This window comes from Macaca mulatta, chromosome 10, assembly GCF_049350105.2.
Source record: "Macaca mulatta isolate MMU2019108-1 chromosome 10, T2T-MMU8v2.0, whole genome shotgun sequence".
Lineage (NCBI taxonomy): Eukaryota > Metazoa > Chordata > Mammalia > Primates > Cercopithecidae > Macaca > Macaca mulatta.
The window spans coordinates 6,127,875-6,141,045 of NC_133415.1; the positions used below are offsets into that span (position 1 = coordinate 6,127,875).

The following is a 13,171-nucleotide window of genomic DNA, read 5'->3' on the forward strand; positions in this document are numbered from 1 at the left end:
CCTTGTAGGCTGGGCTTGTTGGCTTATGCCTGTAATCCCAGCACTTTGGGAGGCCAAGGCGGGTGGATTGCTTGAGTCCAAGAGTTTGAGACCAGCCTGGGCAATATAAGGAGACCTTGTCCCTACAAAAAGTGTGAAAAAAAAAAATTATCTGAGCATGGTGGCACACATCTGTGGTCCCAGCTACTCAAGAGGCTGAGGTGGGAGGATCACCTGAGCCTGAGAGACAGAGATTGCAGTGAGCCGAGACCATGCCACTGCACTCCAGAAAAAATAAAAAATAAAAAACAAAAAAAAAATTAGTCCTTTTAAAATCTAAGATAAATATCTGAAACAAGTTGATTCAGGGTAGTTTTCGTTCAAAGCTTAGGGGACCTTCCAGAGTTGATGGGACAATCAACATGGGGGTCAAATGAGGATCACTGTACTTGATCAACAGTGTTACTGCTGGCATAACAGGTTTCTCACCAAATCTAGATATTGGGAGTTAGAGAACCCCTAATAGGCCCTGTGGCAGGGCCTTGTTAAGTCTCCACTTACAAAGTCCAAGAGTACCATCTCTAAATAAATTCCAAAAGAATTAAAGTTTAAAATCCTACCTTCCCATTTTTAAAAAAATTTTAATCTATTTATTTATTTTGAGACCAGGTTATGAGACTGGCTAATTTTTGTGTTTTTGTTGGAAATGGGGTTTCACCATGTTGCCAAGGCTGGTCTCGAACTCTTGGGCTCAAGGGATCTACCCGTTTCAACCTCCCAAAGCGATGGGATTACAGGCGTCAGCCACCACGCCAGCCCTACCTCCCAGTTCTATCAAAATGTATCCAGCAATTTACTGTACTTGAGCATGATCCTGTTTTCAGTCTTTGAGAGAATGAGAGAACTAAGGAACAGTTTCACACTTAGGAGTTAAACTTTAGTCAGCACTCAAGGATCAGTGGGTAGATACTCAGAGCTGGCGCACCTGAAAGAGCTGGGCTGTCAGCCCACACATCTTAATGGTGACTGGATTGAATTTTGGACATGAGAGTGGGGTCTGCTATGGAACATGAACAAAGGATGGAGGCAAATCCTGGCAGTGCCTGACACTGCCCAGGGGAAGAGTAGCATCGGCCTGCAGAGTTCCCGGTATCATGGTTCTGCTACTGGGGCCATTCATTCTTGGAGATGGGTGAATTAGAGTCTCCTGGTTCTGATTCCAGGCCCATCCATCTTCTAGAAATGACCAGGCTTTGTATTAATGGCTGCTTACAAGGTGGCTGCTGTGGTCATGCTGACATATGTATTTCTCATCATTTATTTATAAATTGGCATTCTGGGACAGGTGCGGTGGCTCATGCCTGTAATTCCAACACTTTGGGAGGCTGAGGCGGGAGGATCACTTGAGTTCAGGAGTTCGAGACCAGCCTGGGCAACATAGTGAGACCTTGCCTCTATTATAAAGAAATTTAAAAAGAAAAAAAGAAAGAAATTGGCATTCTGGTTTATAACCTGGCCTTGTGAGTGATGTTAAGGAGCCCATGCTTGAGAGATGTTTGCAGCCTCAGGGTACTGCCCAGCAGGTTTTGCACCTCCGAAGCTGACCTCCTTGATTTCTTACTCTGTTGAGTCTCACATGAATTGCCTGGGTAGCTGCAACCTGAGGTACCCTCTGATGGCATGAATGTAGTCTTTGGGCATTTCTCAAGTGGTATTCATCTGAGAAAATCTCTTGAAGGCCCTGCATTTTTAACATGGCACAGGATACACAAGAGTATCACATCAACTCCATACCCCCAAAAAGTCTCTGCCAGAAACTTCATGGTAGCTGGGGAAAGAAAACATAGGAACAGAAGAACATCTTGAGTTGTCTCTTGAATGCCAGCGAGTGTGCATCAAATGACTGGACTCCATGGCTGACTCATTTGGGAGAAATCTCCCCTTAGGAGGATAATTTTGGCACTTTATATCCCACATTCTGTGAGGGGAAATCTTGTGGCTATCTTTTCTTGGCTGCATTTAAGGTATCTATGTTTGAGGAAAAATTAGATGTTTGCATTGGTGGCATCTCCAGGTACTAGGTCTTACTTAAGACTCTTATTAGTACCCATCCTATGTACTAAAACCTCTTAATTGCATTATCCCTTTGAGACGTATCTTTCTGACACTCCGTTGCTGAATTGAGTATGAGCAGTTATGTAGTATGAGGAACTATGAAGCACCCTTCACTCCCTCTTGTGATCAGGGTACCCAACATTTACAACAGGTAACTCTGCAGGAAAAATGCATGCCCTGCATCTTCGCATCCTGTCTCCCCTTCTTTTCCTATTATGGGCCCAAGACCTTTATTCAGCCCTGTCATAGTGGCTACTACCATTGCCTCTAATACTGGAAGTTCCTTCTATGAATTCAGCATCATAGAGCAGTTCTTTCCTTTCTCATGTAAAACATGACCACTCATTCCTCAATGGAAGCTGCCATTCCAATACTTCCAGAGCTTGTGTCCACAGGATCTTTGGTGCACATGGAGAAGACCCATTCTAGGCCCTCAGCGAAATCCCAGGAGTTGGCAGTACTTTTGTTAAACTGTTGGTAGCTTTTCTTTTCTTGGGGTTTATCACTGTCCAAGTTCTGAGTAGTTTGTTCACTAAGACTCATCTCTATTGAGTCCATTTTGCACTTCTCATTTCCTTGGAATTGAGCTTCCTTAAGGAACCAGAGTTCACCTCTAACCAAATGACTTGATTATGGATTACAAATACATACATAATTGCCCTGTTTTTCCTTTCAGGCTTTGAGTTGGCAAAATAGGAAGATGGAAATTATTTTGGATTTTTGCTGTTGTTGTTGTTAGATGGAGTCTCTCTCTCTGTCGCCCAGCCTGGAGTGCAGTGGCACAATCTCGGCTCACTGCAACCTCCGCCTCCCGGGTTCAAAGGATTTTCCTGCCTCAGCCTCCTGAATAGCTGAGATTACAGCCGCCTGCCACCATGCCTGCCTAACTTTTTGTATTTTTAATACAGACAGGGTTCGCCATGTTGGCCAGGCTGGTTTTGAACTCCTGACCTCCACTGATCCACCCGCCTCGGGTGGATCCCAAAGTGCTGGGATTACAGGCATGAGCCACTGCGCCTGGCCTGGAGGTTGTAAGTGTAAATACCAGTCCTTTTTCACCCTCAAAAAATACTTCGAGTGGTAGTTTTTTTCTTGTTATAAAGGCTGATTACCTATTTACACCACAGTATCTTAAGTTGGAGCTTTATTCTTTAAAATGTTCTTAAAGTTTTAGATCATAGGTTTAATGAAGTTTATCTCATTTTAGAATCTATTTCCATTTCTGCAGTTGTTGGGGATTTATTGAATTATTGGAAAGGTGGATAAGTCCTTGTCCAGACTCAGAGACATGCAGAATTACTGTCCCCAGAGCCCAGGCAAGGCCTTTCTTTCCTAGTGAAATGTTTTTTTATTTCTTCCAGGTGTCAAGTTACATCAAAGAGCAAACTCAAGACCAGTTTCAGATGATAGTCATCTCCCTAAAAGAAGAGTTCTACTCCAGAGCCGACGCACTGATCGGCATCTATCCTGAGGTAAAGACAAATCAGAGGGGAGGAGTGTACCCACTGCCAACTTCCCTTAGGACCCTGACAGCCACCGGGCTTTCCTTTTATAATGAAAACTTCCAAATGGAGTCTAAGGCTGAAATGATTTTTTAGTCAAATAAGATTAAAAATAACTACTGGTGTTTTCCTAGACAATACATAGAGATTGAAGATATATTTTAAGTGAAAAAAGCAAATGGAAAATTGCAGAACAATAAGTATTGTTTTGTGAAATAATAGTCCATGTTAATTTACACTAACTGTTAACATTATACTTATTTCTGTAATGTTTCAGTGTTTTAAGCAAAAACAAATGCACTATGGTAGAGCAAGGAACCATTTATCCTCCAAAGGTATCTGAGGACAAAACAAAGAAATACATTAGAAGTTCCAAGTTGTATAGTAACTTCTAAAATGTGAACACACCTTTCTCAAGCCATTGAAAATTCTAATCTGAACTCATGGAGTAGAGCCACTAGTTCAGGTCATGTGGTTTTGGACAGTTAGGATTTACTTCCTGAATTTTCCTTTAAGCAAAGGTAAAAATTTACCTTCCTGTGCCTACAGAATGTTAGGGGACCACCTGGAAATATAATGCATGAGCAATGGAAATTCTCCTACCAGATAACACCAAAAAAACCCACAACCGATATAAATGCTGTTGTCTTTTTAGGTTGAAGAAGATACCTTTTAAATGCAATTCTAGACTCACTAATGGCTCTTATTTTACTTTAATACTTTTTCCCTAATTAAGAGAACTTTTAACTGTCTTCTATTTTAGTACGATGACTGCATGTTCAGCCGAATTTTGACCCTAGATCTTTCTCAGTATCCAGACACTGAAGGCCAAGAAAGCAAGAGACACGGAGAGTCCCGCTAGGGGCAGCCCTGCAGCGGGCTCCTGATCACTGTTCAGTTTCCACTCTAATACTCACACAGCTCCTCCACAGACGACGTCTGGAGCAAGCGGGACCAGCCTGGTGCACCCTTTAAGAGAAACCTTAGTTGCTGTAGCTAAAGAGGCTGTAGCTCACTTCAGTTGAGTGTTCAGACCCCTTTCTAGTTAGTAGGGAAAGTTTTCAGTGAGAGCTGGTGTTAAATGAGTTTTTAAAAAACAAACAAAAGATACAACTTTGTACTATAATTCTAACTTCTATTTTGAAATAAGCTAGTCTGGTTAGAAAAATTTTGAATTCGGCTTCATCTTCACTCTGATCTTGCCTTGTACCCAAGTAATCCTGAAGGGAACTACTCTTTGGTTTTTAAACATACTAGTTATAAGATTGTTAATAAACTGTTGAACCTGGCTTTTGGGAAATGGTTTCAGAGAAACTATGTTAGTATTGAAAATATCAATAAAACATGTTCTAATTTCAGATGTCTCCAATGTAGAATTTTAGAAGCCAAAAAATACTTTAATGGTGAAATTGAATTATATGTTACAATGCAATCCGAATTCTTCTAAATAGAATTTCTGTTACAGAAATATTGAAGAATACAGAGTTTCTCAAGTGACAACTGACTTCTCTACTTACAAACGTTGTTATGTGCAGGAAAGCTGCACTTTCACCACTTCATTTCCACTTCAAAATGGAACAAGACAGGCCAGGCGCGGCAGCTCACATGCTGGTAATCCCAGCACTTTGGGAGGCTGAGGTGGGTGGATCACTTGAGCTCAGGAGTTCGAGACCAGCCTGGCCAATGTGAAACCCTGTCTCTACTAAAAATACAAAAATTAGCCAGGCATGATGGAGTGCACCTGTAATCCCAACTACTTGGGAGGCTGAGGCAGGAGAATTGCTTGAACCCAGGAGGTGGAGGCTGCAGTGACCTGCGATTGCACCACTGTACTCCAGCCTGGGTGACAGAGACTGTCTCAAAAAAAAAAAAAAAAAAAAAAGAACAAGAAAATTCTGAGGTGGGCTTCCACTTTAGACCGCTTTGGGCCCAAGTGCTAACCAAGGAGTAGCCTCCTGAGTAAATGTATCCGTTTTAACAACACTGTTTCATGTAGTAACAGAATGCACTCTGTGAGGAAGAAATTAAATCTCAAAAAGATTTGGTTCCTTCCCTGAGGGGGACTTCCAGTACGGTGAGATAGCTGACCTCTATGAACTGCAGACAGCAGAAGCCACTCTATTTGTCCTTTTTTGACACGGAGTCTCGTTCTGTCGCCCAGGCTGCAGTGCGGTGGCACGATCTCTACTCACTGCAACCTCCACCTCGTGGGTTCAAGCAATTCTCCTGCCTCAGCCTCCCAAGTAGCTGGGACTACAGGCACCCGCCACCGTGCCCTGCTGATTTTTGTATTTTTAGCAGAGACAAGGTTTCACCACATTGGCCAGGCTGATCTCGAACTCCTGGCCTTAAGCGATCCCACCCGTCTCAGCCTCTCAAAGTGCTGGGATTACAGGCGTGAGCCGCCGCACTTGGCTGTTCTCTTTCATAACTTTGACTTACAGACAGACCATCAGTGATCCCACCAAATTCAGTCATTTCTGATATAACAGAGCATGCCCAGTAACCTAATTTAAGGGCCACAGTACATATTCAGGCTTTGTTGAGATAGTAAGGAGGTTCTTAGCAGGTACTTGTATAACTTTAAATTTTAACCATTTTATTTTTATTTTTTATTTATTTATTTTAGATGGAATTTCCCTGTCGACCAGGCTGGACTGCAGTGGTGCGATCTGGGCTCACTGCAACCTCTGCCTCCTTGGTTCAAGTGATTCTCCTGCGTCAGTCTCCCAAGTAGCTGGGATTACAGGCGCACGCCACCACGCCAAGCTAATTTTTGTATTTTTAGTAGAGACAGGGTTTCACCATGTTGGCCAGGCTGGTCTCAAACTCCTGGCCTCAAGTGGTCTGCCCGCCTCAGCCTCCCAAAGTGCTGGGATTACAGGTTTCAGCTACCCTGCCTTAAAATGTAACCATTTTAAAATGTAATGGCTATTCTAGCTTGAGGCAGTAAACAGCAGGGCCAACTTTGTTGCCTCCTCATGTGATGTTTCTCACTGACTAAACTATACGCAAGCAAGTACACTATGCTGGAGTTGCCTCTAATCTATCAATCGCACTGGAATAAACTTTACATTCTACAACGAGCATACAACAGAACCAACTAGATACATCCATGTGGTACAGCAACATGGCTGCGTCCTCCAGCAGAGAACACAAAGCTTTTCTTAAAATGGGCTGTAATGACCTTTACATCCTACTGCACAGCATCCTCTACACCTGTAATTCTGCTATACCCTGTGTCTGGCCAGCTCTCAGATTCAGATATTCCCTGACTGCACTTAGTAAATGACATTTAAAACAATAATTTATAATGTTTGCTTTTTAAAACATTTAAACACATTCAAGTAATCATTTAGTTGATTTCACAGTTGGGTGGCAACTCAAGCTACAAATTCTCACTAAATAGCATTCTAGCAAGCCTTGGCATAACTAAAGAAACACTGAGCACACAGGGTTGAAGTTAAAATTTTATTTATGGCTGGAGTGGCATAAAATATTTGTTTTCCATGCTTCAAAAAGAAAAAAAAAGTTTTCAGGGCTTATCTCCCTCCCTTTGCATTCTACCCTTCTATTTCCTGTTCTTAACTTTCTCTGTACCTGTGGGAGTCATCAATGGGGAGTGTCACAGGGCTTGGCAAGAAATGTCACATTGAAGATAAGTGGCCTCAAACTGAAACCAAGCAGGGCTGTTTATTTCCAAAGAGAACCCCTGACCGTAGGGCCACTCATGAACCACCACAGAAGCCGCTGCTGTGTCACAGTCAGAGAAGTTCCCCGGCACCAGCAGCGCACCCAGCACAGCCGTTTCATGTGGGTGAACCTGAGAAGGTTTAAAGTGTTGCAGGCCCTTTTCAAGTTTTGCCTCCCTCACTCTCTGCAAACTCCCTTAATATGGGCCATAGAAGAGAATTTTAAGAGACAATAACAGACTTGCAAAGCCTGGAATTTATAATGTTTGAAACCTGGTCTTTCAAACTTGGGCTGTCCTGGTTGTCAGTGCCACAGTGGCCCTGCACAACGCTGGCCTGAACTTCGGCAAAGGGCCTCTGGCTCCTCTGATTTCACAGTTCTTAGCAATATCAGACCTGTGTTTCTTTGGAACAGAAGTTACTAAAACTAATTCCAAAGAAGCCCTTTGATCCAGTTCTCCCTAAAAACATACCATTTTCACTAGCGGATTCATTCTTTACTATTTAACAGTGGAACAAACATACCTTTAAAATGCTTTCTATAGTAACATGTTTCCACATACAAATTATAACGTGTTTATTTCGCTGGGCGCAGTGGCTCATGCCTGTAATCCCAGCACTTTGGGAGGCTGAGGCAGGTGGATCACCTGAGGTCAAGAGTTCGAGACCAGCCTGGCCAACATGGTGAAACTCCAACTCTACTAAAAATACAAAAATTAGCCAGGCATGGTGGTGGACGCCTGTAATCCCAGCTACTCGGGAGGCTGAGGCAGGAGAATCACTTGAGCCCAGGAGGTGGAGGCTGCAGTGAGCTGAGATCACACTACTGCACTCTGCCCTGGGTGACAGTGAGACTCTGACTCAAAAAAAAAAAAAAAAAAAAAAAGTGTCTATTTCGTATTTTCTCTTTGGCAACTACTGTTGCTTGGACAGTCTTTACTCTTCCCCTTTTATTACAAAAAATACCACCTTGACAAAAGAGAGCCTGTCAGATGGGAACGGGAACACCAGGTCCACCCCTTCCCATGGATCCTGGCCCCTGAGGTAGCTGTCCATCAGTCCTTGCAAAGTCCACCTGAAGTGTGTCCGCGTCACCTCCTGCACAGTTCAACACACAGGGGAGCCCTCTCACCCAGCCTTGAGGGCCACACGCCCATGTGGCTCTCTTGGTGTATGTGAGGTTTTGCAATCAGAGATCCACGTGGAGTTCTCCACGCATTCCTCTTCGTTTGGGCACTGTGGTTACAGAAGGCTGGTTTTCAAGTTGCAGGTTTTACTGGTTTTAAAGATTTCAAGACCCTCCAGCATCATCTGTTTAAATAAAAGAACGATATGCCCAAGGGTTAAAGTCCAGCTAAAAGAAATTATTTGCAATAGATTTCTATTTCAGAAACTGCTTTACAATTGTTCTTACGTGCAGAAGACTTAGAAAACCCCTCCACAATGGAAACAGTAGTCACTGTCTGGAAATGACCTTGTGTAATTATCAATACCATCAGGGGATCAAGCAAGTGATGACAATTACATTTGCAACCATCTGTGGGAATCTCAATCCATGAACATGGATGCTCTTTTATTTCTTAGTGGACTGAGGATGGGGCAATTTCAACAAACATACAGTGAGAGCCTGTTGGAGGTATGGAGAAGCAGCCTGTCGATTCCTCTGGGATCCCCGGGCTTGGCTTCTCTCACCCACATGCAGGACAGGCCAAGGCTTTCTGTACAACAGAGGCCAGGAGCTTCGCCCTAAGGAGACATGACTGTGTGGGGACAACTGGGACTGCAGGTGCAGGTGATGGCGTCTAGGAGCACAGATCTCACAGGTACTGAAGAAAATCCCTGCCCAATGCTCCACAGCAAGGTCTACCAGGCAGTAGGCCCTGCCTCCTGATGCGCACACCAGTCAGAGGTAGGCTACGGGGGGACAAAGTCTATGTACACAAAACAAGAGCAACGGCAGAAGAAAGCCAATCTATTGAGCATAATTGCCCGGGCCTTCGTTCTTGTCAGCAGGCACTGGAGGAGCCCATATGTGCAGAAAACAAACAAGGAACATGAAAGAAAGTTGTGGGAAAGAACCACCTACCCCAGAGGAAACAGTTCACAGAACACCAGTTTTGTGTTTTGTTTTTACTTACACGATGGTTCTACTAGCTGAACTCACAATCCAAATATTTGCAAAAATATTTCAGTCTGATCCAAAACACTATCAAAATCTAATTCTCTAAAACGTGTGTGCCCCCAAGTGCACCTGAAGTTCTATAAAACTATTATTATTATTTTATCTTTTTTGAGACGGAGTCTTGCTCTGTCACCCTGGCTGGAGTACAATGGCACAATCTCGGCTCACTGCAACCTCTGCCTCCCAGGTTCAAGCAATTCTCCTGCCTCAGCCTCCTGAGTAGCTGGGACTACAGGCACGTGCCACCACGCCTGGCTAATTTTTGTATTTTCAGTAGAGATGGGGTTTCCCCATGTTGGCCAGGCTGGTCTCAAACTCCTGACCTCAGGTGATCCACCTGCCTCAGCCTCCCAAAGTGCTGGGACGACAGGTGTGAGCCACCGCGCCTGGCCAAAGTTGTATAAAACTAAACGAGAGGATGTCGAGTCTGCGACAGCTGCCCCTCACAGCTCTCCCATGAGGACCCCCACACCAGTTCACTCTCATCTTTCCTGCCCCTGGACGGCAGGACACTAGGGCACCCCCACCCCCTGCTGCCAGCCCTCACTTGCGCTATAATTCACTCTGCAGCTGGCCCTTTTAGAACTGCCTTATTTTACTTGACTAAGTTTGCACTCACTATGAATCTTTATAACATGTACTGTTGCACATGGTCCCTGTGGTGTTGAAGGAACATGCAGGGACATAATACTGCTCCAACATACCCGCTGAAGGATTTCAATGTTAAATGAAGAGGTAACTGAAAAGCTGGATGCTTCACAGCTCTCAGAAATTTTTGGTGGACTGCTATGTAGTTTTTTAAGAGTGTTTTACTTTGGTTTACTTATATGAAGTACTAAAATATAAACTCCTATATGAAAATCCTCTCTCCCACTGTTTTCAGGAATGTAGTAGAGTCAGATAACCAGATTGACTTCTGTCTCCAGAGTTCTCACAGACATAGAACAGCAGATGCTCTGAGAAAAGGTAACTAAGAAAACTAGAGCTTGGCTGGGTGCAGTGGCTCACGCCTATAATCCCAGCAGTTTGGGAGGCCAAAGTGGGTGGATCACAAGGTCAGGAGTTTGAGACCAGCCTGGCCAACATAGTGAAACCCCATCTATACTAAAAATACAAAATTAGTCGGGCATGGTGGTGGGCGCCTGTAGTCCCAGCTGCTCAGGAGGCTGAGGCAGGAGAATGGCTCGAACCCCAGAGGCAGAGGTTGCAGTGAGCCGAGATTGCGCCACTGCACTCCAGCCTGGGCGACAGAAGACTCTGTCTCAAAAAATAAAAAAAAGACATCAGAGAAAACTTAAAAGACAGTGGAAATCAATCCAAGCAATCCCAACTAGTATGACTTCCAGAAAGGGAGAACAGAGAAGATGGAAAGAAGAAATAAAGAGAATCACAGACTATTCCAGAACTGGAGAAATGGAGGAAGAAAAAGAACACGTGAATAAGGCAGGTAAAAAAAGTTTTCCACCTAAATACATCCTCATTGGATTTCTACTCAAGGGAAAAGGGGACCCTAAAAACTCCCAGGAAAAAAAGCAACGGGTACCTTCAAATCACTGGGAACAGGTTCCCATCAGACCCTCTTCATAGGAAACCTGGTCTTCAGACAGTGGAGTCTGGGGGAATCACAACCAAGAATCCCACGCCAAAACTACCAACGAGCGTGAGGATGGCACAGACACCTGCAGACACATCGCCCTCGGGAGGCGACCCCGCACAGGGCTCTGCAGAAGCAGCCTCAGGAGCTACTAGCAGGATGGACGGGGGGCCAGAACAAGGGAGACCTGGGCCTCCATCTCAGAGAGGAGGAGGGAAGCTCGGGAGGCAGGCACACAGCAGTCCCCCACGGAGCTGACCAGGAGAAGGTGTCCTGGGAGACGTGGGGTGGCAGGATGAAGAGAATGCATACTTTTTTTAAAAAAAAATTCTTAGTTCTGAAAGCTGAGGGAATGCATACATTTAAGAATATTGGGAAATGTTATTTTTTGGAAAACAAAGGGGAAAGAAGAACCTAAAAACTCCTCAAAAAATAAGAAGTAACACAAATGTCTCAAAGCCCCAATATTAAACAATAAAACATGGGAGAATGGAATGTAAGAACAAGCCACATTTGACCCTGACATTGAGAACACATCTGCAGCTGGCACAGGTGCCGTGGCACTGGGCCCACGGCCACCGCCACAAGCTGGCTAAGCAGGAAAGAACACTGACGCTGTTTTCATCAAGGAAATGCTTTTGTTTGCCGACTTTTATAGTCAACCTACAGACAGACTGGGGGTCTCATTTCCCTTCTGTCCTGTCACCACGGAGAGCAACAAAACGGGGAAGCCGGCGGGCCAGGGGGTGGGATACGCAAGCGGGTGGCCATCCAGCCCAGGCTTCGTGTTGGGAAGTCTGGCTTAAGTCTGTTATTTAAAGAATGAGAAATAACACACAGCACTACGCAAACCTGGGAGGAGGAGGAGAAGGGGAGAGGGAGGGACCGGCACGAACGAGCGAGATCGCCCTTCGTAGTGTCAACAGAGAGGCCTATTCAAATACACTGTTTAGATAGTTCAGTCACTTACATCTCAGTCTGTAACAGGCAGCACAGCTCAAATGATTTAAAGTGCTTTTCTACAGAGACTCGGGTGACATGCATCAGGCTAGTGGTCACCCTTAGGGGCTGGAGAAGGCTGGAGAGTGACAAGGGGGGTCCTGGCAATGCTGCTACCTCAACTGGGTGTGATTAGATGGGAGCGTGCACTTTGCAAAAATGCACTGAGCTGACCTTACATAACTTGTGCACTTTTTATTCATGTTTTTAACTTTTCTTTTTGTAGACAGCACCCTTCTGCCCGCTGCACCTTCCTAGTGTATGTTTTCTCCATAACAGTTTTCTAAAGAGGCACCAGCACCTCTGGGCAGTTGGAATTGGGTTGGGGTGAGAGGTCAGGGTCTCTGCTAAGCCTCCTGTGCTCTCTGGCCCTGACAGAATGTATGCACCATCCTCCCACCACAGGGCCCGGAGCATTAAAGCGCGGCATGGTCCCTGAAGATGCCTGCCAACCAGACAGACCTGAGGCAGCTCCCCACAAAAAGAACGGACACAATACCAGTATCTGATTGTCTGAGTTTTTTTGAAACTTCAATTCCATTCTCTTCTAACTTCCTCTTTGCACAGTCCTGGCATGCATTACCTGAAAGAGGAAAATGTATTAAGCTTGTTTATTTAGAATCCACCCGCCGAGGCACAGTTTATAAATGTGACCTTACTGAAGCATAGGCCAAACAGACCCTGCCATCCCCTGCAGATGACACTGACCGCACTACGGCTTCTCTCCAAAGAAAGCCATGCTTCCGGGAGTCGCATTTCAGTAAGAAAGCGACTGTAATAAAGACGTCCTTTCGCACGGGAATAGGTGGATGGGAAGCTGACTGCGGCGGTTTTATACTTCCCGCACCACTAACATGGATGTGATGCGAGCAGCTCCCACATCGATGCGCGTTTTCTCATCTGTGAACGCACTGGGCCAAACAGGCAGGGAAAACGGGGCTGCGCACAGAGGCCTCCGCGCCACTCACCAGAGTCCCTTTTACCCAAATGGCTCAGCAAGGGGAGGCACCTGGTGCCCAGTTCACACACAGGAGGACGCTTGTAGCCACCAAGTCTTGTTAAATGTATAACCAGGCAGAACTGAGCCCAGCAATAAGAGCGTTCACAT

At 45.0% G+C, this 13,171-nt stretch overlaps 2 protein-coding genes across 15 annotated transcripts in view; one reads left to right on the top strand and one right to left on the bottom strand.

Moving 5' to 3' along the window:
• The window catches only part of SMC1B (structural maintenance of chromosomes 1B), a 64,148-nt gene extending 59,117 nt beyond the window's left edge, over window positions 1-5,031 (top strand). The window contains exons 24-25 of the mRNA XM_001109647.4: window positions 3,456-3,566; window positions 4,360-5,031. Of these exons, the coding sequence (XP_001109647.2) occupies window positions 3,456-3,566; window positions 4,360-4,458 (210 nt within the window). The 3' untranslated portion in view covers window positions 4,459-5,031. The remainder of the gene's footprint in view (window positions 1-3,455; window positions 3,567-4,359) is intronic.
• A 2,022-nt stretch (window positions 5,032-7,053) lies between these two features.
• The window catches only part of FAM118A (family with sequence similarity 118 member A), a 32,271-nt gene continuing 26,153 nt past the window's right edge, over window positions 7,054-13,171 (bottom strand). For all 14 annotated transcript variants that reach the window (XM_077949336.1, XM_015150560.3, XM_015150563.3 and 11 more), the window contains 2 exons: window positions 12,563-12,646; window positions 7,054-8,599 (listed from right to left, as the gene is read on the bottom strand). In XM_077949336.1, the coding sequence (XP_077805462.1) occupies window positions 8,580-8,599; window positions 12,563-12,646 (104 nt within the window). In that variant the 3' untranslated portion in view covers window positions 7,054-8,579. The remainder of the gene's footprint in view (window positions 8,600-12,562; window positions 12,647-13,171) is intronic.